Source organism: Canis aureus, chromosome 21 (assembly GCF_053574225.1).
Source record: "Canis aureus isolate CA01 chromosome 21, VMU_Caureus_v.1.0, whole genome shotgun sequence".
In the NCBI taxonomy this organism is placed as follows: Eukaryota; Metazoa; Chordata; class Mammalia; order Carnivora; family Canidae; genus Canis; species Canis aureus.
Genome location: NC_135631.1, coordinates 35,680,332 through 35,704,544, shown reverse-complemented (window position 1 = coordinate 35,704,544; position 24,213 = coordinate 35,680,332). Strand labels below are relative to the sequence as shown.

Sequence of the window (24,213 nt, the reverse complement as noted above, 5' to 3'; positions counted from 1 at the left end):
CTGTCTTCAGGGCCAACTCAATCTCATATTTTTATATGCCTTCTCAGGACAAGGCTATCCTACAAAAGTCTCTGTCTCATCTAGACTTCGATAGTATTTATTGTCTATTTTATTCATGTCTCGAATAATATGAAACATGTAAGGAACTTTTCATGTCTACATGTCTTACTTAATTTTACTGTAAACTTCCCTAACAATGCTTTAAACGTCTAAGAAGACTAGAAATACTTCTAATGTAAGAACCTCCCAAAGATGTGTGGAATCAACAGAAGTGCCAGCAATAAAGTTCTCTTTTTCATGCCACCACTAACTATGTGGGTCATGAATTTTCTGTATTTGTTTGCTGTGAAGAAGTATCAGAACTGTTCAAAGCAAGATTAAGGCAGATGGTTCTGGTCCACTTATAAATAGATATTAAAACAGAACACTTTAATCAGGTTCTGCTTTAAGCAGGATAGTATAAGCAAAACAACTTTCTACAGAAGCTTTATACACATTGCAACAGAATAATGTAATATGTTAGCTCAGCCACAGAGAGAATCTGCAGTCTTTGGCTGCCCTTTGCAACATACCAAAGGTGTCTTGTTTCTTCCACAAACTTGAATTACTTATGGAAAAACATTATGACACAATTGGCAGGCTTCTTCCCACTGACTTGGGCTTGCTAGTTGGGGCAGTTTGCTAACAAAGCTATCAACTCTGCTTTAAAAGAATCACCTACGGAAACATTAGAGTGAGGGTATACAATTTCTGGCCCTGTCATTTTTTTTTTAAGAATCCAGCCATGTATTTATGAGGTTGACCGGGCAACTGGACTACTGTGTAGGGAAATAAAGTACAGCAGTCACAGTTAATTCTTCACAAGAAGACTTCAGAAGCAACATTTTTAACCCAGAAAAGAGGGAATGCTTCGGGTCACTTGGCTGTAGGTCTTCCTGCTATATCGGTGGGATATTAAACCCTGGAAGCCTGGCCATCTGAGTCAGACAGCTGAGCCTTCATGGTGTGTTGCTCAGCGAAGGGTGGAGGGACCAAATTTTCTGGGAGGTATGCTTTCCAGAAGGAGTTCCAGAGGTCTTCCTCCACCCTGCCTATTTCACTCCCTAAGGATCACTCATTTGACAATTTTTTTATTGAAGGGAGCTGCTCTGGTCTCAGCACCAGATGTAAGAAACCACATTATAGAAATATGTCTCAAGTACTGACTACTCCCTTTATTTCATGGAGTCAGCTCCAGATGTGTATTACTAAGCCCTGGCTTATACCACACTGCTTTACAGCAGGAAAAAAACATGCTTATTCTTAGGAACTTGGAAATAGTGAAAAGTGGGACTATTAGCAGAATTTTCTAATTTAACATTGGTTTATTTTGTTTTACTAAAAGGGGTTTATCTATTCTCACATTTTATGTAGAATAATTGCTATTTGACATGAGTGGTTTTCTCAATATGATTCCTGAGAGTCTTTTTGAACTGTCATTTGGATGAAGAGTCTGACTAGCATTGAGAACAGGGGTGGTGGCTTTCTTCAGGAAAAAAAAAAAAAATGTAATTTTTTGTCAATTTATTATAATGATTTGTTTTTTTTGTTTGTTTTGTTAAAGATTTTATTTATTCATGAGAGACAGAGAGAGAGAGGCAGAGACACAGGCAGAGGGAGAAGCAGGCTCCATGCAGGGAGCCCAATGTGGGACTCGAACCCAGGTCTTTAGGAATCGCACCCTGGGCTGAAGGCGGCGCTAAACCACTGAGCCACCTGCGCTGCCCTATTACAATGATTTGTAATACTTGTCAACTTCAAACTGTAACTACTGTCACCATGGTGCTCTCAAGTCACTACTGTGAATCCTTACTTGAGATGAGGTGCACAGAATCTACTCTTATAAGCTGGGTATAAACTCGCTCCACACATACTCGTTGAGGCTCTAAGGCCTCAAACCTGATTCTATTAGGGTGGCTCTCTTTTATCCGTTTTTTTGTTGGTTTGTTTTTTAATCTGGGAAAATTCTCTTAAGGTAATACTTGGGAAATAGAATTTTGTTGAGTTTACAAACAAACTATCCCTATACTAATCCCAAATGTATGTTGTTAAAAAGAATAATTAATGAAAGCATACACAGTCACAATCACTTGTAAATTTTCTGTATTAAGATGATGTAATGACTTGGTCAACTTCAAGTAGCAAGTAATTCTCAAAAATCAGATTTATTCTTGAATAGGTTATCAGTGAGTCACCTGGGAATACATGAACTACACTGGATGAATTAATGAGAGCTGTGAGTTATAATGGAATCTGAAAATTGTTCACGTTCCTCTTCACTTTCACTTCTTTTATGTAATCTCTGCTTCTTATCCAACACACTCCAAGTTGAGGTGCCCTAGCATCAATATATCTGTTGATGTTTTGCTTGTGTTGCCCAAAATAATTAAGTATTTTTCAACTTTCTGTTGAGCTGTATCAAAGGGAGATCATGTAAAAGGAGACTGTGAATTGTATGATAGGACTTTGTCCCCAGCCATGATTAAGTGTGGCTTTTTCAAATTTAATTGTTTCATAGGTAAAGAGCAATTATGATAATCTTTCCAGCTAATTAAATTTTAATTATTCTTATAAAAGATGTATCAATGATTAATCTTTGTGCTTCCTAGCCAGGGAACCAAATTTGATCTCTTTCAATTTTGAATAAATAGGTTTAGAGGTTTAGCAAACTATTTTTCCTATTTTTTAAAGAAAATTGACAGCAGTATATTTAAGATGAGGAGAAAATAAAGGACTGAATAATACACTGCAAATAAACTCTGATAATAAGACAAAAATAAAAGGAATTAACAATAAAAATTACATAGGGTGAATATCTGAAAGCACATGGGTAGAGGGAATTTCGTATTTAAGGAAAAAGGAAAAAGAGACATTTCAAGAAAACAATATTTTAACTATCTTTTGATTATTTTTCATAATACCATTCTTTTTATTCACATCCACCCCATTTTATAAACATAACATATTCTATGAAATGCAAAAATATAAGAAAATTATATTCCTCTTGATTGTCTCTTCTCAGCGTACCATAAGACATTTTACAGAGATCAAAACTAATCAATATTCTAGAATTCAATAAAGCATCATAATGGGCCAAATAAAAAACATATAGTAGGACTATGATTATTGTAGTCCTAGAAAAACTTCAAGTCCAATCTGTCAGTGCACTACCTACAACTTCAGCTGGAAAAGTTAGTTTTCAAAGTACTTCTTAATACTGCTAATGTTATGAAACATGGGTATCCTGTATACCTGAAAACTTTATAGTTCATAAATATTTTATTGAATTATAACATCACTTTCATTATATATTTTTTTAAGATTTTATTTATTTATTCATGAGAGACACACACACAGAGAGAGAGAGAGAGAGAGGCCAAGACACAGGCAGAGGGAGAAGCAGGCTCCATGTAGGGAGCCCGACGTGGGACTCTATCCCAGGACCCCAAGGTCACGCCCTGGGCTGAAGGCTGCGTTAAACTGCTGAGTAACCCAGGGATCCCCATTGTGTTTGTCTACACATACTACTTTGTTTGAGAAATATACAGTATATAATTTTTAATATATCCCTGAGTATATACCTTAAAATTGAAAGATCTATATATGTTTTATTGCTAAATTATTTTTTGTATGATTACTTCTTTATTAAAACAGGTGAGACTCATTAATATTAGGAAGGGTTGTAAAAAGCAACTAGCTTTCAAATTCTTTTAGGCTGCGACCAAAATGTTAACACTTTCTAAGCTATGGCTTTTATGCCAATAAAATTAGGAAATATCTCTGTTGTGTTTAACATATACAGTTGTCTTGAAATCTGGGAGATTTTATTAGTAATAGTACTTAGAAAAAATTGTAGAGGATCTATTTGTAAAATCCCAAATGTGAGAAACCATGACCTGAAAAATTAAAATGAGTATATCAGTAGGTCTATGGCATATTTAATAAATATCAATATGTCATTCATTTCTTATTAAATTACATATATATTTTTTTAAAAAGCAAAATAACAAAGAAACTTTCCTAGATACTTACAGTTCCAGGGCGAGGATATGGAATTCTACCCTGATAGGAAATCAGCTGATGATTTGGCCCTTCTTTGTGGGCAAAAGGCCCATTAAACACAGTCTGTATATCAGATAAATGATACACACACACTGCCGAGCCTTTAAAAACTGAGCTAAAAAAACAAAACAGAAAGAGATCCATTATCTTACTTTTTTTTTTTTTTTTTACTTTTAAATACAATTTTAAAAAAATAGATGGTAAAGTTTGTGATAAAAAGTTGATATAAGTCATCATGGAAAAGTTGAATGTTACAGTGCACATTGCAAAGCCAAAAAACTTCTATTATTTTGAAATAAACCATTGGTACACACAGCATTAAAACATTTAAGTCATCCATGGAGGTAGTACATAGTAATAAGTTATAGAAGAGTTATTATAAAAAAATTTAAGATATTTAAAAAATAAAAATAAAAAAATAGAGTTATTGTTACCAAAATATAGGACAAGTCAAAAAAGTTTTTAACTAGTTTATCTTAACAACAAAAAATCAATTGATGATTTATTAAAAAATATGAATTTGAATTCTAAGTCACTGTCAGTACAATCTATCATAATTTAACTCAGAGAAATAAGTCTCATTAAGAGAAATGGAATCTCTTTGTCTTAAGATGATTTTAATGTGAGAATGTTCTTACATGTGTCCTAAATAGTAACTAGAAAAATCTGTTATCATAGTTTTATGTATTTTCCCTGCTATGACAGAAAAAAAAAACCCAAACCCAATAAGGTACAAAAGAGATTCATTATATTGTCAATAAAATCTCATAGAATTTGTTTAGATCCTTATTAAAAACTACGACTATTGTCAATAAGGCAGATTGACAGAAACAGTTCTGATTTATATGTATCTCCTAAATTAGATGCCTAATGGAAAACTTAGATGCCCATTGAAAAAAGCAAGATATATTAATTAATCATTAGCATCACTGGTCAAAAATGACAATTCTGAATTTTTCAAAATGCTATTGGGGAAAACAAACATTATAGAAATGGTTTTTTGAAACAACTTTTTAAAGAATTTGGTTCATTTCAGTTTGTTCAATTCTTTGTGAGTTAAATCAGGACTACTTTCTCTATTAGAACAGGAGTTAAATTGTTCATCCTGAAAGGCATCTTTTTACAGATTTTATAGGGCAAGTGTAAATATGATTTATAATCAATATCCCTGCCATTTTATTTTACTGTGAATGGCCCATTACAGTTTACAATTATGCTGTGCTTGCCCCACTAGAAGAGAATGCTAAAAGCTCCAAGTTTTGGCCTTATAATTGATTGTCTAATAAAGGGGACCCATTACATTCTGCATTGGCCATGCCCCAGCTTGAGTATTGTGTTGCATTCTGAGTAACATTCCCAGTGTAACATGAGTAAACAGAAATATGGGTAGGAAAGGGTGAGAATTTGGCAAGTTTTCTTGAAATACATGACAGTTGAGATTGGACATCCCAGAGAAGTTAGAAAATATTAAACCTATTTTCAGATAAATGAAATACTATCATATGGAATGTGAAAACTGGTGCGATATTCTATTAGTTTCTAAATGATCATCATTTTAGATCACTCCAGAAGTAAAACTTATTTCAACAGAAATATCAAAAGTTTTAGGTGAAACATGAATCCTCATATTACTTCCTTAAAACAAAATACCTTATATACTTTATTCCTGCATTTTAATTCATATCTTCCTTTCTTTGAGAAAGATAGCATATAATCATTATAAACACTCTGTTCAAAACTATTTTGAAAATGTTAGTTCAGCTTAAATATATTTTGGTAATCAGGCAAAAGTAATAAAACAGGACAGTTACACTCTGAATGCTATGTAAAATTAAAAGTTCAAAAGAATGTTTTATAATAATTACTATTACTCAATAAGGTTTATTGTTTAACCCATAAGCTGTAATTGTTTAATAATTACCTTGATGTTGTAAAAATGCCATACACTAGTGTTGTCCTTGGGTTATCAGTTTCCAGCAGAAACACATCCTCTAAAAAAGGAAGATGTCATTCTTTTAAAGTTCCCAGATATTAACTGTATATTTAAAAATTTATCCTAATAAAATAAATTCAACTATGGAAAGTATTATTGAGTAAGGTATTCTCGCAGCATCATTATAATCTGGAAACAACTCCATGAACTCCGTGACAGGCAATAAAATATTATACAAACACTAAAGGGACTTATAAAGACTGCAAACTTACGGAACTCATGCTAATGAAGTACTATTAAGTGGAAAAGGCACAAAGGTATATATTATAGACTAAAACCACGTGAACTGTGAAACTGTACGCCAGGATACAATAAGCTTACCAGTGAGTGTCTCTGGTTAGCAGAGTTCTAGAAAGATGTCTTCTTTTTTCTGCATTTCCCTTTTTTTTTTTTTCTAAGATTTATGTATTTATTTTAGGGAGAGAGAGAGAGGGGACAGAGGGAGGGGGAGAGAGAGAATATCAAGCAGATTCCCTGTTCAGCATGGAACCCAATGGGGGCTCCATCTCAGGACCTATGAGATCACGACCTGAGCCAAAATCACAAGTCGGACACAGCCGACTGAGACATCCAGGAGCCCCTTTTCCCTGCATTTTCTAAATATACTTTAATGACAATATATTACTTTTTTAAATTCAAAAAGTATTACAAATCACAATTTCTTTTTGACCTGGGGTTAGAAGTTGGAATGTGGAAGAAAACTCTTTCAAGGTGACTCTTTTTCTTTACATGAAATAACACTTTTTTAGCTTATGGTCAAAATTGCTAGTGATGTTTTTATTTAATTGATAATTCCCTCAATGACAAAAAGTTTAAAGTATATTAAGGCAAAGACAAAGGTATAGGTAGTAAGGCTCATTAATACATAACAGAATGTGGAAGTAGATCTCCGGTAGGAAAGCCTGGTTAATAATCAATTGTTACAGGAAAAATCTGAATTTAGTGATATTTTTGCAAATAAGTTTCTTGCTGGGAAATACAAAGAAAGATGTATTTATTTTAAATTCACAATGAATTTAGGACCTCTTAGGCAATAAATTAATAATGAGTAGCCTTTCCATATGTGAACAAAAGGCTGAACTGTCTGGCTCTCCCTAAAAAAATCAGAAAGACTAAAATATCCTAAGTCATTAGAACATAAACATATTTGCAAAGAATTTGGGGGAAATAATGTGTAACTAACTTATAACACAAAACTCACACTTAGAACTTTCTTCTAGAAAAGCTGATATTAAAAACTTCTGTTTCTATGATCAGCACACAGGCTGGCTTTTGAAGAGATCAGCTACCGTTTCAGTGTCCATGATGGCTAGAACCAGTAGATTTTTCTTTATTGTAATACATTTTTATTGCTTACCCCATCACCTGCCTCAAAATCTGAGAAGAGCCAGCAGTTTGTATTTTAATGGATTAAAGCAAAATAAAAGTCATTTCTAAATGGCATTTAGTAAACATGACACTGTAATCTGTATCAAGTTATTCTGATAAAGAGAACTATGCCACGGTAGAAAGAAATCAGATTGTTAGCCCTTATTTGTTTTTTTTTTTTTTAATTTTTATTTATTTATGATAGTTACAGAGAGAGAGAGAGGCAGAGACACAGGCAGAGGGAGAAGCAGGCTCCATGCACCGGAAGCCCGATGTGGGATTCAATCCCGGGTCTCCATGATCACGCCCTGGGCCAAAGGCAGGCGCCAAACCGCTGCGCCACCCAGGGATCCCCGTTAGTCCTTATTTGACCTCGAAAATATAACCCTCCTCATGTCACACATGCTGAGATACTTAATCCCAGGGTCACCAAGGAGGACTGAGACTGGAGCACAAGCCTCATTTCTACCCTGATGCTTTCCCATCTAACCTCGATTCTGTTCATTAACAATGTTTTTTTTTTTTTTAATTAATTAATTAATTTATTTTAGAGCAAAAGTGAGAGAGAGCAAGAGCATGAGGAGGAGGGCAGAGGGAGAGAGAGAGAAGCAGATTCTCCGCTGAGCAAGGAGCCTGACTCAATCCCAGGACCCCGAGATCATGACCTAAACCAGAGGCATAAGCTTAACCCACTGAGCCACCCAGGTGCCCCATACTCATGAACTATTAATAATAAGAATATATAGCCAGATTGTCATACAAATTGATTTCAAGTCAGAATATTAGAATTTAAATATACATGCAATGCACGTTCTTTTAGATAAGCACAAATGTATCATTACTCATGTAAATTATGCAAGCAGCTCTCTCTCACACGGATGTACATACACTCATTCATGTATCATGGTGAATTCAATGAATGAAAAGTTTGCGTAGTGCACTCAGGGGCAAAATACATTTAAAAAACACTTAAGGGAATTTATGAACAGTATCCAGATCGTTTCACATTGGCACATTACTGATGCTGAAAACATTCATGGAAAAAACACCTTCTTCTGAGAGGTTATTAAAATAAACTTTACAAGCTTTTTTTCCAAAAACATTTCGCAGTCTCACATTGATGTACCTAATTCATCAAAGTGTGTTTCAGGCCCGTCTTCGTCAGTCACAGAGCACACCAGCCTCGCTTTCAAAAAGGTTGTCCACTTGTTGACAAGGCTGCGCAGTCCCCCAGTGTCATTCTGAAACCATTTTGAAAACACACTTCAGATTGCTTAAAGAAATATTAAAGTGTATTAAAAATTCAGCTTAGTGGGGCAACTGGGTGACTTGGTCGGTTAAGCATCTGCCTCTGGCTCAGGTCATGATCCCAGGGTCCTGGGATCCAACCTGCACCTGCATCAGGCTCCCTGCTCAGTAGGGAGTCTGCTTCTCCCTCTGCCTGCCCCCCTGCTTGTGATCTCTCTCTCTCTCTTTCTCTCTGAAATAAATCAAATCTTTAAAAAAAACCTCAGCTTAGATGTGTATTACTTGAGGATTTGTTATAATCTGGAGGGTGGAAATGTTAACTATATCTGCACAGCAACAAGGAGGAATATTTAAGATCAAAAGCATTTTATAAAACAGCTATAGCTATACTATTAATTCTCTACAGTAGGATAATAACAGAAAATGTTTTGAAATTTATATGCCCTAAAGCTTTCTAAATTTAACAGTATGTGATGAAAGTACCTGGAAAATGTTCTGAAGAACACATAATTTAATTTGCCTTAATAACTCATTGTCTTCAATATGAACATAATTTACTATATACAGCGAAGCTTGCAGATTCTACTGTGGTCAGGAAAGTGGGTTTATACCTATACCAAATGGTCTTCAATACTTCTTTTTTTTTAAATTTTTAAGATTTATTTGTTCATGAGAGACACAGAGAGAGGCAGAGACACAGGCAGAGGGAGAAGCAGGCTCCCTGCGGGGGGCCGGATGCAGGACTTGATCCCAGGACTCCGGGGTCATGACATGAGCCAACGGCAGAGGCTCAACCACTGAGCCACCCAGGTATCCTAATAGTTCTATTTTCTATCCTTCATTTCTCTGCTATTATTCATTTAATCCTCAGTATTTCCAATCAGATGCTTAAATATATATATTTTCCTGGCCAGGGCCAGGAAAAAGGCATTTGGATCATTCACAAATAGTCTCTATTGATTTTTTTCCCTGTATACCCAAGTGTTTCAGGAACCCTTTCCTGCCTTGTTCCAAATGACTGAGAAGCAGATGAGCTCCACAATCAGTGGAATATTGCAATATTTAAAAATAAACTATTTTGAACACTGGATACTTTAAGAAGCACTTTTGCACAAAGTATGGTGGCCATAAACAAGTCAGGGCAAACCTATAAAACTCCTTTATGAGAGGGCACCATGAGTTTTCTTGAGTTGCTACATATGCTTACTGTTTACATACAAGAACATTTTGTTTACTGTTTCTAATTAGGACTGTATTTTACTAATGCATTTCCTACTTTTCACTGTTGCAGTTTCTCAATGATTGTCTTTATTGAGGTTTTGCTGTATTTTATTCACAAGAATTGTTCTGTTTCTTTTGTAACATACAATTAAGTTAGCTGTTTTTAATGCAAATGCATTAAATGGAAAAACAAAAATTACACAAAACCATTTTTTTTGTGTAAAACCATGACCACTATCTTTCCTTGAATTAAGCTTATCTCATATGATTGATGTGAATAAACATTAAAATAAAATGTCTCCTCTCAATATTTCATTCATTTGTAACCATAGATAAAAGTAGGAAAATAAACTATTGGCAAAAAAAAACAAACAAAAAACAAGAAAAACAAAAAAAAAAACCCATATCCATATAATTCAATTTTGAATTTTTAAAATTAGGACAAGTTTAATACTTACCGGACATATCCTAGCAATCATGGAATGAATCTGTTTTGTGCTTCTGCTATTGTCAGTCAGTTTCTCTTTGAAGAAGAAGTACACCTTAGCATCATTTGGATCTGTGCCATCTGGGATGACATGTGCATCCACAAACATAGGTTCTGGAAAAAAATACAAAGACTATATTTATACTCATGATGGAGATGCACCTACTGTTCATCTAAGTAGACCACAGGCATATGCCTTCTCCATTTTAGTACAGAAGCACAATTGCATTTTCAAAGGCACAGTCTAACTGCAGGAATTGTATTCACACAACATACTGTGTTTGCAGTGTCAAGTGGCACAAAATATATCCGTTAACTTAACAGCTTAAACTATTTCTTTCCCTGTCTGCAATACATTCTGAAAGCTCAGTAAATGCAAAAATTCTTTATGCACTGAGAAGTTCTAAAAATTAGAAAGCGTTTCTACCAGTTATTTCCCATGAAATCTAATGGTCACTTTATAGGAAAAATAAAAAAAAAAAAAGGTTGTCTTTCAAAGTATAGCTTTCAATTTAGTGCATAAAACAAATTCATTGAAGCAGAATGTGCAGTCAGGAGTCCAAGATCTGAAAAACAGTTTTCCTTAAAATACAGCATATGAAATGAAGGGGAAATTTTTCAAGGAAAAAAAATGCAGTCATTTGAAGACATAGAGGGATTCCTTATTTCAAGAACAAAACAAGTTTTAGAATACTCCATTTCCAGATGTACTCGACTCATAAATTGCAGAAGTAAATGGACAATCAATGCTTTCTTGTGCTTGTCTATCAGTGAACTAAGACGCTAAACTGGGTGATTCATGCTTCACTGTGCAATGTTAAGTGAATTGCCAAATTCAGGGTCAGCTAGAAATCTTCCCCAGGGTGAAATGACAAAGATCTTAGTGGTTTCTTCTTCTTCTAAATAGCAGGAACTGATTGAAACTGTACATTAAAGTCAAATGAACATCTTTCATGATGTGAATTTCATGTGATTCCACCCAAAATTAGAAACAAGTGAATAGTGTTAATCATAGTTATCATATCTATGATTTCTATTAGCTACTAAATAAAATTATTAAAAATCATATATACCAGTTTTATAATTTAAGAATCTAAGTATAAAACAAATGTGAGGAGTTCCTAAAAAAGTCCTAGTCATAATATCTGTTATAAATTTAGGAAGATTTTAAGATTTGACATAATTAAAATCGACAAATTCAAACAGACTAAATAAATAAATAGCATACTTAATTGTGATATGCTACAATTAAACAACTGGAGAAGATTCTTGCATATGAACCTGTATAATACACATCATTGTCATTTTTATTTTTTAATATATTTATGATAATTACATGATGGTTAACAAAGAGTTAGAATATGAACTATGGACTTCTTCAATTATTTATTTATCCTAAATATTTAAAATCATAGAGTACAGAATTGTTACATCACAGCTAATTTTTTAATCTTTCTTTATTATAGAATTAAATTAGTTTAAAGCACGATTCTCAGGGTGCATAAACTGTTTCTTACCACTTAGCCATTTGGAATTGTGTTGATCAGTTCTGACTGCATTCCTCTTGGTTAAACTTCGAAAAATAGCAGCATCTGTGCCCATGAAATCTATATACATTCCAGAGAATAGCTCCTCATCTATGATAAAGTAAGAAAATGTCAACACAATTTTAAATGTTTTTTAAGGTTCTTTTAAAAATCAAGGAGAACTTGCTTATTAGGTAATCACCCACATGACGGAGTGCTTAATTGTTGGTTTCCATTGTTCATTAAATAAAATAATTGAATAAAATTTAATCTAGTCTCATTTTTGCCTATATTATTATCAAGAGTTTTATTCTACATAAAAATAAAAATTCCTCTGCCTATACTTAATTATACTAAAAACCTAAGGTGATACAATGTGTATCAAGAATGGCAGAAATAATATGTGCATAAAAGATAACAAAATGGCTTCATTAATTATTACTTTCTTTTAATAAATAAAAAATACAGTAAGAGAATGCTCAGTTTCTAATTTTGACAAGAATTAAGTAAGTGGAAATTAGGGCTAAGTCGTTTAGCACTCTGAATCTCTCTCTACCTTCTTATTTGTAAAACATGGGAATGATCTTTATGATCTCAAAATTTTTTGCCACGTACAAAAAAATCCATGATTTCACTAAATAGATTGAAAATATTAGTTTTTATTCTCAAAATATTATTAATGATAAAGTTATTTTTTAAAGATTTTTATTTATTTATTCATGAGAGACACAGTGAGAGAGACAGGCAGAGACACAGGCAGAGGGAGAAGCAGGCTCCACGCAGGGAACCCGACACGGGACTCGATCCCAGATCCCAGGATCATGCGCTGGCCCAAAGGCAGAGGCTCAAGTGCTGAGCCACCCAGCCATCCCTATGGTAAAGCTATTGTATCATTAAAAGTAAAATTTAATTTGTAGTGCTAGAAATTTTCTATAAGGTAAACAAAGTGCTACTTTTTCAATTGTAGCACACAATATATTACCATTATGCTAAAAATAGTACGTGAATAAGCCACATGTAGTTTAACATATTAAGCCATAAAAAATAGAAAGTAGATGTAAGAAAGAAAATATATTTTAAATATAATTATCATCATTAATGGCAAACTAGGATATTTTAATCCGTATTTGCATAACATTAGACATTGGACTTATTTCTTAAGGTCCACATTAATTTCTATCCTGGCAAGGACAGTAAGCATTGAATTGGTATGTGTGACCCTAGGAACAAAAAAAACATAGTTACAAGTCAATTTAAAAAAGGAATAAAATGTATCAGGTCTGACCCACTAAACCACTATGCTGCTTTTTTCTTTGACTGATGTTCTATAATGACTCCCCTGGCTGTCTTCAGATCATGGTCATTTTGGCAGGACTGGAATATTTTGAAGCATTCCAAATCCACTGGTTAGTAAGAAGCAATACCAGTTAACCCAGGACAGAATGGAGAATGAAATGTTCTTAACATGTGCTCACAAGGTGATGAACTGGACCCTTACCAGTCAGCAAGTGGGTATGGCAAGCACTGTGTTGCCCAATTCTGCTTCCTAGTAGGGCTCTGGTGCCCATGGGAACGGATTATGGGAAGATAATAAATGTTCATGAAAACATTTTGAGCAATTTAGCTTCTTTAAAATTCTGTGAACATCTGTGAAGCATCTGCACAAGCAATCTGCCAAGGCAGTGGTTATTAAATTAATATAACTTTGTAATTAATTGTCTCACATTTAATTATACCAGATTACCCCCAAAATGGTGGGTTATAAATTCTCGCTATTCAGTAGATTGATTAGCATAGCTCTCCATTATCAGATCTGTTTCCAGGACGAGAAGGACAAAGGACACTCAGAGGACGGTGTATGGCCAAGAGGGCTGATTCCAATCCTACTGCACACCACCTCATTAATTATGTCTTAACCACTATAAAAGCCTACTTGTCTAATTGGCTTCATATTCTGGCTTAAATTGTCATTAATTTCATTTTTTAAAATTTGTCTAAAGATTTATTATTTGAGAGGAAGAGAGAGCGAGAGTGAGAGCACTAGAGCATGGGTGGGGAGAGGACGACTTCCTGCTGAGCTGGAGATGCTTAACCAAGAGACAGTCAGGTACTCCTCTTATTAATTTCAATAGCAAGTTGGGAATAATGAAGTTTTTGCTTTATTTTGTATAATAATCAGTATCATTTTAAGCAGAATTTTGAGTAAGGATGTTTTTTCAGAATGTGTTGACTTATGCAAAAATAAACTTGTGCCTTTTAACTTTAATCCAAAAATCCTTTTGCCTTCCAATTTTACTTCCACTGACCAGAAGAACCTCATGAAGCTCTTTTTTTTTTTTTTTTTCATGAAGTTCTTAATAGGATCTTTAATATCATCCAACTTCTTGCTGTGCTACAACAATGACATGAAAAATAGCAAAAAACACTAAACTTGAACATGGGCCTAGAGCCACTGTATATTATGAAATTTGGAATTCCTCTATTCTCTGTTTCTTGGTACTTTAACATATAGAAATACTTTAAAACAATCTGTGTTATTTAGTGCCTTGCAATAGAACAGAAATGAAAAAAGTCGCATGGCAAAGTGAGATGACTACACAAGTTCACTGTGCCAATATTGGAGATAAGGTTGGAGATAATTTTAGAGGGATAATCAGTAGAACAAATAAAATGACAGATACAAGTTACTAAACTTATTCCTCCTTTTATTTTCAGTTTTTAAGGTAGGCAAATAGTATAATGACTCTTTGATAGTTTAAGTCCTAATATTAATCAAAATATTAAAAGATGGGGGCTCCTGGGTGGCTCAGTCAGTTGTGTGACTGATTCTTGATTTTGGCTCAGGTCATGATCTCAAGGTCATGAAATCAAGCCCTGCAAGGAGCTCCAAGTTCAGTGCAGAATCTGTTTGTCCCCTCTCCTTCAGCTCCTCCCCTCTTTCTCTCTCTATCTCATAAATAAATAAATAAATAAATAAATAAATAAATAAATAAAATCTTTAAAAAAAGAATGTAAGTATGGAAACTGAAATTCCAAATCCTTGAAAAATGAAAGTCAATAACTAACTTTAATTTTATAAACAAATCCAATTCTCTAAGGACAAAACTAAAGGCTTATCACAGTTTAACAGGAACATTTATAAAGTCCTGTTTTAAACCTTTCTTGTTTAAATGATATTTGATGACTATTAGTGTTCACAGATCTTTGAAGCTTATTTTCACAGCATTTAACCTGAAATAAGTGAAAACTCTACATATTTAGCTAGTATTAGTATTATATATATCATACCATTTTGATAGGTGAATACAATTTTCTTCCTAATGGAAATACTTTCCAAGATATTGCTTTTATTAAATAATATTCAGAAGCTTATCTGAAAAGTTCCTGCATCAGACATAATTGAATGTCTTGCAATTTCAGAGCTTTCTAATTTTTGGTCCCAATGGTATACTTTCACCTCCTCTCTAATTTGAAATGACCATATGGAAATAACTCACTGGAGAACTTCCAAGTTCACAATTTAGTCAGTGCTGGATGTACCTGTCTTAATTTAGTTTCCAAATATGAGAAAGAAAAAAAAAACAAATATGAGAAAGATGGGTTGCTTCATTAAATGAATAAAAGCAAAGTGCTCCCAAAACAATAATTATCTTGTCACCTGTTCTATTGTCAAATAATACAAGTTTCCACTGGCAATACATAGAGAAAGCAAAGGGGAAAAAGCACTGAAACACACTGAAATCCAAGATTTGTCTCCACCATCAACTCATGTTAAGTCAGACATATACTGGAAGTGTCTTAATTAACCAGCAAAGAATGTCTTTAACTGCATTATAGAAAGGCATCCAACGATTTGTTAATGGATGTAGCAGCAAGCAATTGGGCCTGCTTCTTAACTGATATATTTTGTAGAAAATGACGAGGGAGGGGGAATGATTTTACCACCACCTCTTTTTATTATAGCAACTTCTGGAAAGTCCCAGAGAATGTACTTGGCTAGTACATGCACTATGTTATTCTTTCATTTGAAAGAAATACCACTTTAAATATTTGTCAAACATTACTAAAATATGAGGGAAAATGGGCACACATAATACTAGAAAAACAACTACAGAAAATATTAAAAAATACTTTATAATATATATTATTACATGTATATGAATACATACTTGTTTGTAAATAGTTAACCTGCTCTAGAAATGACAGCATCATGATAGTGAATGAAAAAAAATCCATGCTTATCATGTAATCATGAATTCTTGCAACTGCCAAACTACAATTTGTCGGCTCACAACTTTCTTTCTGTTACCTCGCTCAGACTATCATTCATGCTACTATCCAGATGGGTATATTGTGTCATGAATTTATTTTCTTTAATTTCCTTTTTATTTTGTATTTCCCCCTCCCTCTTTTATTTTCCACTTACTGATCATAACAGACACTGTGTTCACATTGGGGTTGAAAGAGCAGCGTCCTTTTCCGGATTCACACTTGGAGTCAATCACAAACACTTGGTCCTTTATTATAGATAAGATACAAATGTAGAATAATAAATAACTGTATATTTAGTTAACCAATTTGTTCTTTAGTAAAACAAAGCATAATCTGAACATGCTTCCTATTTGTTTCCTTATGCCTTCTCGATTTACTTTATTAAGACTTTTTGGCCTGTATGAAGAAAACATCTGTAGATTATAAGCAAACTTCAGCAGGTTGAAGTTCTCATCCTACTACCATCCCCGTAAAGCTGATCCAACAAGTTCTCCTCAAATCAATTATCAGAAAGAAAGAAAAAAAAATTCAGTATCAGCACAAACCACCTGGGAATCAAGGGTCATTGTAAACCTGAACTAGACATGTCAAAAAATTGGCCCAAAGAAGAAAACTGTGCACAGAGGAATAATGTATATAAGGATTATATTATTTCTAGAATAATCAAGATATTTCTAAAATATAAAATTTATATTATCACTTAATTTTGTTATATAAGCATTATGCTAAATTCAATGAAGTTGAATTCATAATTTAGATTGAAATTGAAATTATGAAATTCTATTAATTAATTCATTTATTTATTTATTTAACAAAAATTTATTGAGCATTTACTATATATGCCAGGTACCAACAAAACATTAGGAATACAGACAAAAATCTTTATCCTCAAGTAATTTTTAATATTAAGATAGAGAACATAAGTATAAAAATAATAAATGCCCAAAATATATAATATGTTAGATGGTGCTCAGTCATTAGGAGAAAAATTAAGCAGAGAACAGAAGTTGGAAACTCCAGGGATTGGAGGCAATGATCCAATTTGAAATATGATGGTCAGTGTAGCCTAACAGGAAGGGAATATTTTGTTGGTATACTTACCCTTTTTTCTTAAATAAAGTTAGTAAAAGCTACTACTAAAATTGAAAGACAAAAGTTTTCACTTTTGTAGATTTCATTAGATGACAGATCTTAATCATCAAGCTAAGGTTTTTGAAAATTTTCCTGAGAGAAATTCAGGCTCAATATTTTTGAGTATGGAAATGAAAAGATCTAAACACTGCTTTAAGAAGATTGGGCCTTACCTTGGTGTTTTAAGAAGATTGAGAATGGCAGTTTTAAAAACAGACACTGGACTGAAGAAGTAGATTTGTTTTCAATTGCAATAGTCCAGGAATTAGGTAATAATAATTTGACATGCCAGGATCTCACTGATCATGGTAAGAGCAGTAAAAATGCAAGAGAGGTTGTCAAATAAAAATCAATAGAGCTTGGCAATCAATTACAAATTGGATGTACTTAAGAAAAATGAAGAAAACAAAGATGATTCTGAAGTTTTGACTCCTTAAGGAAAATAAAATTAGTTCCTTTTTGTTATATTGAGTTTGATGTGTTGGCAGGACATCCTTGAGATGATAGGGAATCAAAGAGCTTACTTAAAAAGAAACACGGTCCTTTAGCTTGGAAAGGTCTTTCAAAAATGATCCTCTTCTATGAATTAACTCTATAGATGAGGAAAATATAACTTGCCCACCAAGATCATGTAGCTAAATAATGACAAAAGTAAGACTAAAATTCAGTCTCCTAACTCATTATGTCTGTTTTCCAAAAAGTCAGTATTTATACAATGACTAAACTAAACAAATAATTGAGGAAAAATAATAACATTTAGTAAGGCTAGTTGTGATTATTTAGCCAGTGATGTACATATATTTTACTAAAAAGTGAGTTGGCATTGCAAGAATTGATGAAATTGCTTAGGTACCACTTGCTCTCCATTGACCTATTCCTCCATTGTACAGCATATTTTTTCACACAGAGTCTAGATCTTGTCCCCAGGAAGAGTGTGGTCTACCTGAATAATCACTAACTCCAGCATGTAGCAACAATTCTCCAATTTCATCTCCCAAGAACCATAACAACCTCATCAGCCTTCTCTCTTCTTGACTTTCTTTGTTTAGATTCTGTGCTATTTAATTCCATTAAATTTTTTGCAGAAATATTAAGTTCCTTGAATCTGTGATTTTTTTCATTGAAACCACAGCCCAGAAGGGCATGTCTATCTACACATTCTCCATACTTGTGTCCAAATATCTAAGTATTTTGCAGAAGGTCATCCAACAAGGTAGATTCAGCATAATATAGATCTGTGATCACCAACACAAAATGGATCCTCTGTACTGCTCAGTAAACTTTCATGGGCACTCTTATCAACTGGTTCTTCCATTAATATTTTCAAACCAATGCACTATAGTCAAATCACCTAACTTGTTCTCAATTCAAATGATTAACAAATGATTGAGCATATGACTGTAGAATAAGTGAAGCCTTTAAATGAGACATCTTCAACTTCTCACTACCAAACACATAAATAAATATAAACGGATATATCCACTAGCACCTGAGAGGAACTCTTTCTCTTACTTTGAGGCCAATCATTCCACCAATGTCTTGGGCCTCGTCATATCCAGTCTTCTTAGGCAACTTATACTTTTTGTTATCCTCTCTCTTGGATCTTATTAACTGGAACTTTTACATCATCCTTTAAACAACCCGTTCAGCTCCTACACATTACTCTCTTTGAGAATCACAATTCTTTCTTCAAGAATTACCTATACTCATCACCATTTCCTGACTTTCCACTTTTTTCTCAATCCATTTCAATTGGGCATTCAACTTCAATTGTTCTATTGAAGCCCTTTGCCATATCCTAATGGCAACCACGCTACACAATTTAGTGTTAATTTTTTAGACTTCATTTTAGATTCTCAATGATATTTGAGATTGTTGACCATTTCTATCTTTTTAAAGACTTATTTTTACTCCCAGAATGAACACATTTTGGTTTCTTCCCCCCTGCTTGAGAGTTTCTTTTTTCCTGGCTATTTCTTCTTAGTCATGTTTGAAGGTCCCTTGTCTTCCATCTTGTCATTAAATTAAGAGACCCTTAAGTCTCAACCACAGTCACACCTCTCTTTTCATACTACACCCTTTCTGAATCATGATTAAACCCAAGCATTGCCTGGATTTCAATACTCTTATAAAAGAATAAATCAAATATTTATATAGCCAATTTTATATTCAATGGCCTACTTGACCTTTCTATTGGATCTTTCAACAGCAACCCAAACTCAAAAGAACAAAGCCCAGGCTTAAAATCTTAAACTCACACCTGATTCTCTTTGTTGTTTATCATCTCAGTTCATGACAAATATATAACTGAAAAGGCCAAAAATAAAAAAAACAAACAGCAAAAATATCAATATCTGTATCATTGCAAATTTCCTTTTCTGCAGCTAAATCTACCAGTATTAACTATACTATTCTATACTTAATGGCTATTTTTCTGTCTTTATTGCCACTCTCTTTCTTTCTTGGCCTATTAAAATAGTTTATTTCTTGGTCTATTATATTCACTAACTGTTCTCATACAGCCGTCTCATCCCCTTCCCACCCTAAATCATTTGTAACCTAATACCGAAGTGACAACACAATGCTTCCTATGCCATGTTCTGCTTAAGATCATTACAGTTGCTTCTCCTTTAACCACAAGATAAAGACCAACATCTTAAAGGTAGCTTACAAGTTCTGACATAATTTCGTTTCTGCCATTATTCTCATTAAATAAATACACATTTGTAGATTGTATCAATGGGAGAAACAAGTAGGAAAGAAAGAGAGTAGGTGGCGAAAAACTAGGAAAGAAAGCACAGCAAAACGTCCCATGGTTGTAGATGTCAATGAAGGCATTGAAAAATAGAGGGCATGACCAACATGTTATAGAGATTGGTCTAGAAGAAAGGACTGATTAGGGGAGTCAGTTTGATCATTAAGGAATCTTGGTCACCAGGAAATAGTTGTAGTTCACAGGTGGTAATGAAAGTAATATCAGAAATGTTTGATAATGACACGAAAAATGAGAATATAAAAGCTGAAAATATAGTCTACTAGTTTGAGAAGTTTTGTGATAAGTAAAAGAGAGAAAAAGAATGAGTTGAAAAAGTCAAAGATCTGAGATAACGATTTTAAGGAAAAGAAACCTCTTATTTTAAAACAGGAAAGGCAGTAAATGCAGAAGAAAGAAAACAAAGATATAAAACAGAATAATGAAAGTTATTGATCAAAAACTTTATTGATAAGGAAAATGCACAACTTTTCTTCTGACAAGAGGAAAGCTAGGAAAAGATGCATACGCAGAAAAGTATGGTGACTAATTTGCTTCAAAAGGCACAGGAAATAATTTGAATGCCTGTGATATTCTTGGTTGTTCAAAGGTAAGGTTATCTGCTTGATGATCAACAGAGTCAGGGACTTAAATATTCAACTGCTGGAACCAATAGATGGAGACATCTGATAAAATCAACCAGAAATGAAATGAAGTAATATTCCAAGAATGTGCAGCAAAATTAATCAATTATAGTTTTTAAATTAACGTTTTATTTATTATTTCAAGTCATTATTTACTTGTGTTGCTTTATCTTTTTCTAGGAACAGAAGACAGAGAACAAAGATAGAGAAGAACCATGGTTAGGAATTGATGCAGCAAAGATTCGTAGGCTCTTTGGGTGGGCAACATTGAAATGCTCTGGAAAAGCTCTGACAAGCAGAGAGAAGGTGGTACATAGTGTCTCAGAAATAAAAGTAAGTGATGATTGTGCCACCCTAAAACTGGTTTGAAATACAGGAAAAATGCCTTATCTTAGTATAAGCACATGGTGTTACCAGTAAGTACTAACTCTGGTCATTGCAAAACAACAACGTTATTTTGGATGAGGAAAATTAACTCAAAATACAACTCTCTGTATCATGTGGTCATTTTATGCTTGGCGATTTTGTATCTTCAACTACAGAAAATAAATAGAGTAGATGTTTGATAGATTATCCTCTATATTTATGTTATTATATAAACAGAAATATAAAAAATGATGTTATGGTGAAACCCTTTGACTTGAATTGACTATATACAAAGTTTAAATTCATAACCCTTTTCATACTTAAATTGGCTCTTAAGATGTTCACAGATTATTTAAAGAGATTAATTAATGGAAATGCTTCCCCTTTGAAATATACCTTTTGAAGTGAGACTACAGTAGTTCATTTATAGTAAAGTGATTAAATTTTTATTCCATGCTGGCTTTCCAAAGGAGATTATTTTTTAGACTGACTTTCCAATTAAGCCTTAAAGTGCATAGTGGGCAATTTGTACATGGGAAAATGATTTTATTTGAAATCTGTGCTCTGAAAACTGCTATGCTATTGTTGGCCTGTACAGTGACTGCACAGCCTTCAGTGGAGTGTCTGACAGATTGCAGACGTCTGGGGCAGTAGTTTATTTAATCAATTGATCACAGGCATGTGGTTCTAATGACAAGCTCAATGCAGCCAACTGTACTCTTCCAAGAAGCATAGCTCTACTTTTCTTTAAGAATTGTAATATTTCATATCATCCTGAACCACTTGGAATTGCCTAATTTTGGGGTCAACTTATAATTACTCAGTTATTTTTAAGTGACTTTTTAATTACCGAAAGATATGTGTGTATAAATTACACGTCTGAAAAAAAATAAAGTAATATAAAGAGAATCATTGTTTAATTATATTTGTATTAAGAGTACATTAATCTTTGTTAAAGGAAAATAAACTTAATAAGGTATATCAGTAGCAATATTTAATCTTTTTTAGAGTTCTAATCTCTAAAATTGAATTAAGATATTATTTATGTACTGGACATTCTAGATTTAAGTTGCATAAGGAAAACAAAGCAAGGTAATTTGAAACAGGTTTTTAAAATGCTTCTATTTAGTAAAACAACATGCTCAACATGCTCAATTAAAGGAAGGAGGAAAAACTCTTGTGATCTACTGCATATTCTCCTTAGTAAATAACTGTAAACTGAGATAAACATGGTTTTATATACCATAGGTGAAGTTCAACAAACCTTGTATTTGTCTTCGCATTAGGTATATACTTAGTGAGTAGCAATTTTTTTTTTGTTCACAGAACCCCAAATCGTTTTAACCAATGTAAGAATAAAGCTAGAAAAACCCAGTGTAGACTAATGTTGGTTTAAAATGAAAGTATGATCTATTAATTACAGAAAGTTCTTTCCAGCAAAGTCACCTGGCATCCTGCTTTATCAATCCCTTTTATGTATCTTATTCAAGTTTACCAAATTTGAAAGTTAAATAAGAAATTACTTAAAATAACTTTAAGAAAGAGTTTATACTACAATATTCCATAATGTGAAGCAAACAGTATCAATACCTTCCTTTCTAAATAATCATAAAATTACAACATTTTTCTTTCCTTTATCTTTTGCAGCCATTTTATTCATAGATATGAATATTCACGCATATGTTTATTCATATTTGTATATTTGAATATTTATTCATATTTATATTCATATATCTATATATTTAGCTGAAAGCAAAAGTTACACTTTAAGTAACTTGGGTGACAGTAAGCAAATGTGATATATTTTGAGTTCAAAGGACTAGAAACTTCTTCATGACTATTGATGATGTTTCCAACTTTTTAGCCTCCAATAGAGTTTTAAGAAATCTTTGACAGTAACACCAAAACTAACGATGAAAAATGGTTACACTTACCTCTGATCTCCTCCCTCTATTCAAGTAAGTACACACGGGGCTGAAAGCACCACTCCCACAGACATACAAGTGAGTTCGGTTGAAAGCCTGAATGACCCGGACGAAGTTTCCACAGCCATGCTAAAGGGACAGATGAAGATGTGGTTAGTGATATGATGACTTTTATTGCTGTTTCTAAGTAGAATGGTCATAACCCCGCTATAAATTTTCCTTTCTGCTCTCACCTTTTTCTTGTTGTTAAGAGAGGACAAGAGAACAACATGGTTGGTTCTGCTGGTCTACTTCATGAAGAAGGTAGCTTAGAAAAGAGTAAGAGGCATGTCTTTCTCAGAATTCAATATTTTCTACACTGTGTAAGTTTTTGCACTCTGAATATTTATGAGCTTACTCTTTATCTGAGAAAGTTGAGAAATTGGAAAGTACACCCAATTGTCTCCTTAAATTTTCCTCAAAATGTTACATGCACACATACACACATGTTATAGAAACATATTTGGAATGAAACTGTGCTTATACGAGGTCAATGTCATCATTAGTACACAATGGCAAACACTATGGGCTTTTATTTTATTTATTTATTTTTAAAAAATATTTTATTTATTTATTCATGAGACACAGGCAGAGGGAGAAGCAGGCTCCTCTCAGGGAGCCAGATGGGGGACTAGATATCCAGACCCTAGCATGAGGCCCTGAGCCGAAGGCAGACGCTCAACGACTGAGCCACCCAGGTGTCCCCAACACTATGGGCTTTTATAGCTGGTGAATAAACAGACTAAACAAATCCCAGTGCTTGATACAATCATGACCTCTCTGGCCTTCATCTCCAAAAAATACATTCTTCCCCAATTTTCTTTTTCACCTGCTTCTAGTTCCACTGTTGGAAAAGTTGTCAATTGTTCACTCAATGAAATGCAAAATAATCACTGTAATTATAAGTTGACTATGATCTTGCAGAAGTATGTAAACAGTCAGCATCAAAGGTAGATCTCTGTACCTGAATTAATCATTGCATGTTTGCTATCCCTCACTGACTACAAATTAAGCAAGCCTGAGATTGTATGTTGTTTTTCTTTGGTCATTTTTGTCCCCAAAGAACATCATTAAAAATGATGCCATAGAGTTGCCTGGGTGGTTCAGTGGGTTGTGTCTGATTTCAGCTCAGGTAATGGT

The 24,213-nt window shown here is 33.6% G+C and overlaps 1 protein-coding gene across 1 annotated transcript in view; it reads right to left on the bottom strand.

Moving 5' to 3' along the window:
- Positions 1 to 24,213, bottom strand: part of SEMA3C (semaphorin 3C) — a 180,195-nt gene that overhangs the window by 62,047 nt on the left and 93,935 nt on the right. The window contains exons 5-11 of the mRNA XM_077863864.1: positions 23,044 to 23,163; positions 16,371 to 16,461; positions 11,936 to 12,055; positions 10,390 to 10,532; positions 8,589 to 8,703; positions 6,023 to 6,092; positions 4,072 to 4,216 (exon numbers count right to left, since the gene is read on the bottom strand). Of these exons, the coding sequence (XP_077719990.1) occupies positions 4,072 to 4,216; positions 6,023 to 6,092; positions 8,589 to 8,703; positions 10,390 to 10,532; positions 11,936 to 12,055; positions 16,371 to 16,461; positions 23,044 to 23,163 (804 nt within the window). The remainder of the gene's footprint in view (positions 1 to 4,071; positions 4,217 to 6,022; positions 6,093 to 8,588; positions 8,704 to 10,389; positions 10,533 to 11,935; positions 12,056 to 16,370; positions 16,462 to 23,043; positions 23,164 to 24,213) is intronic.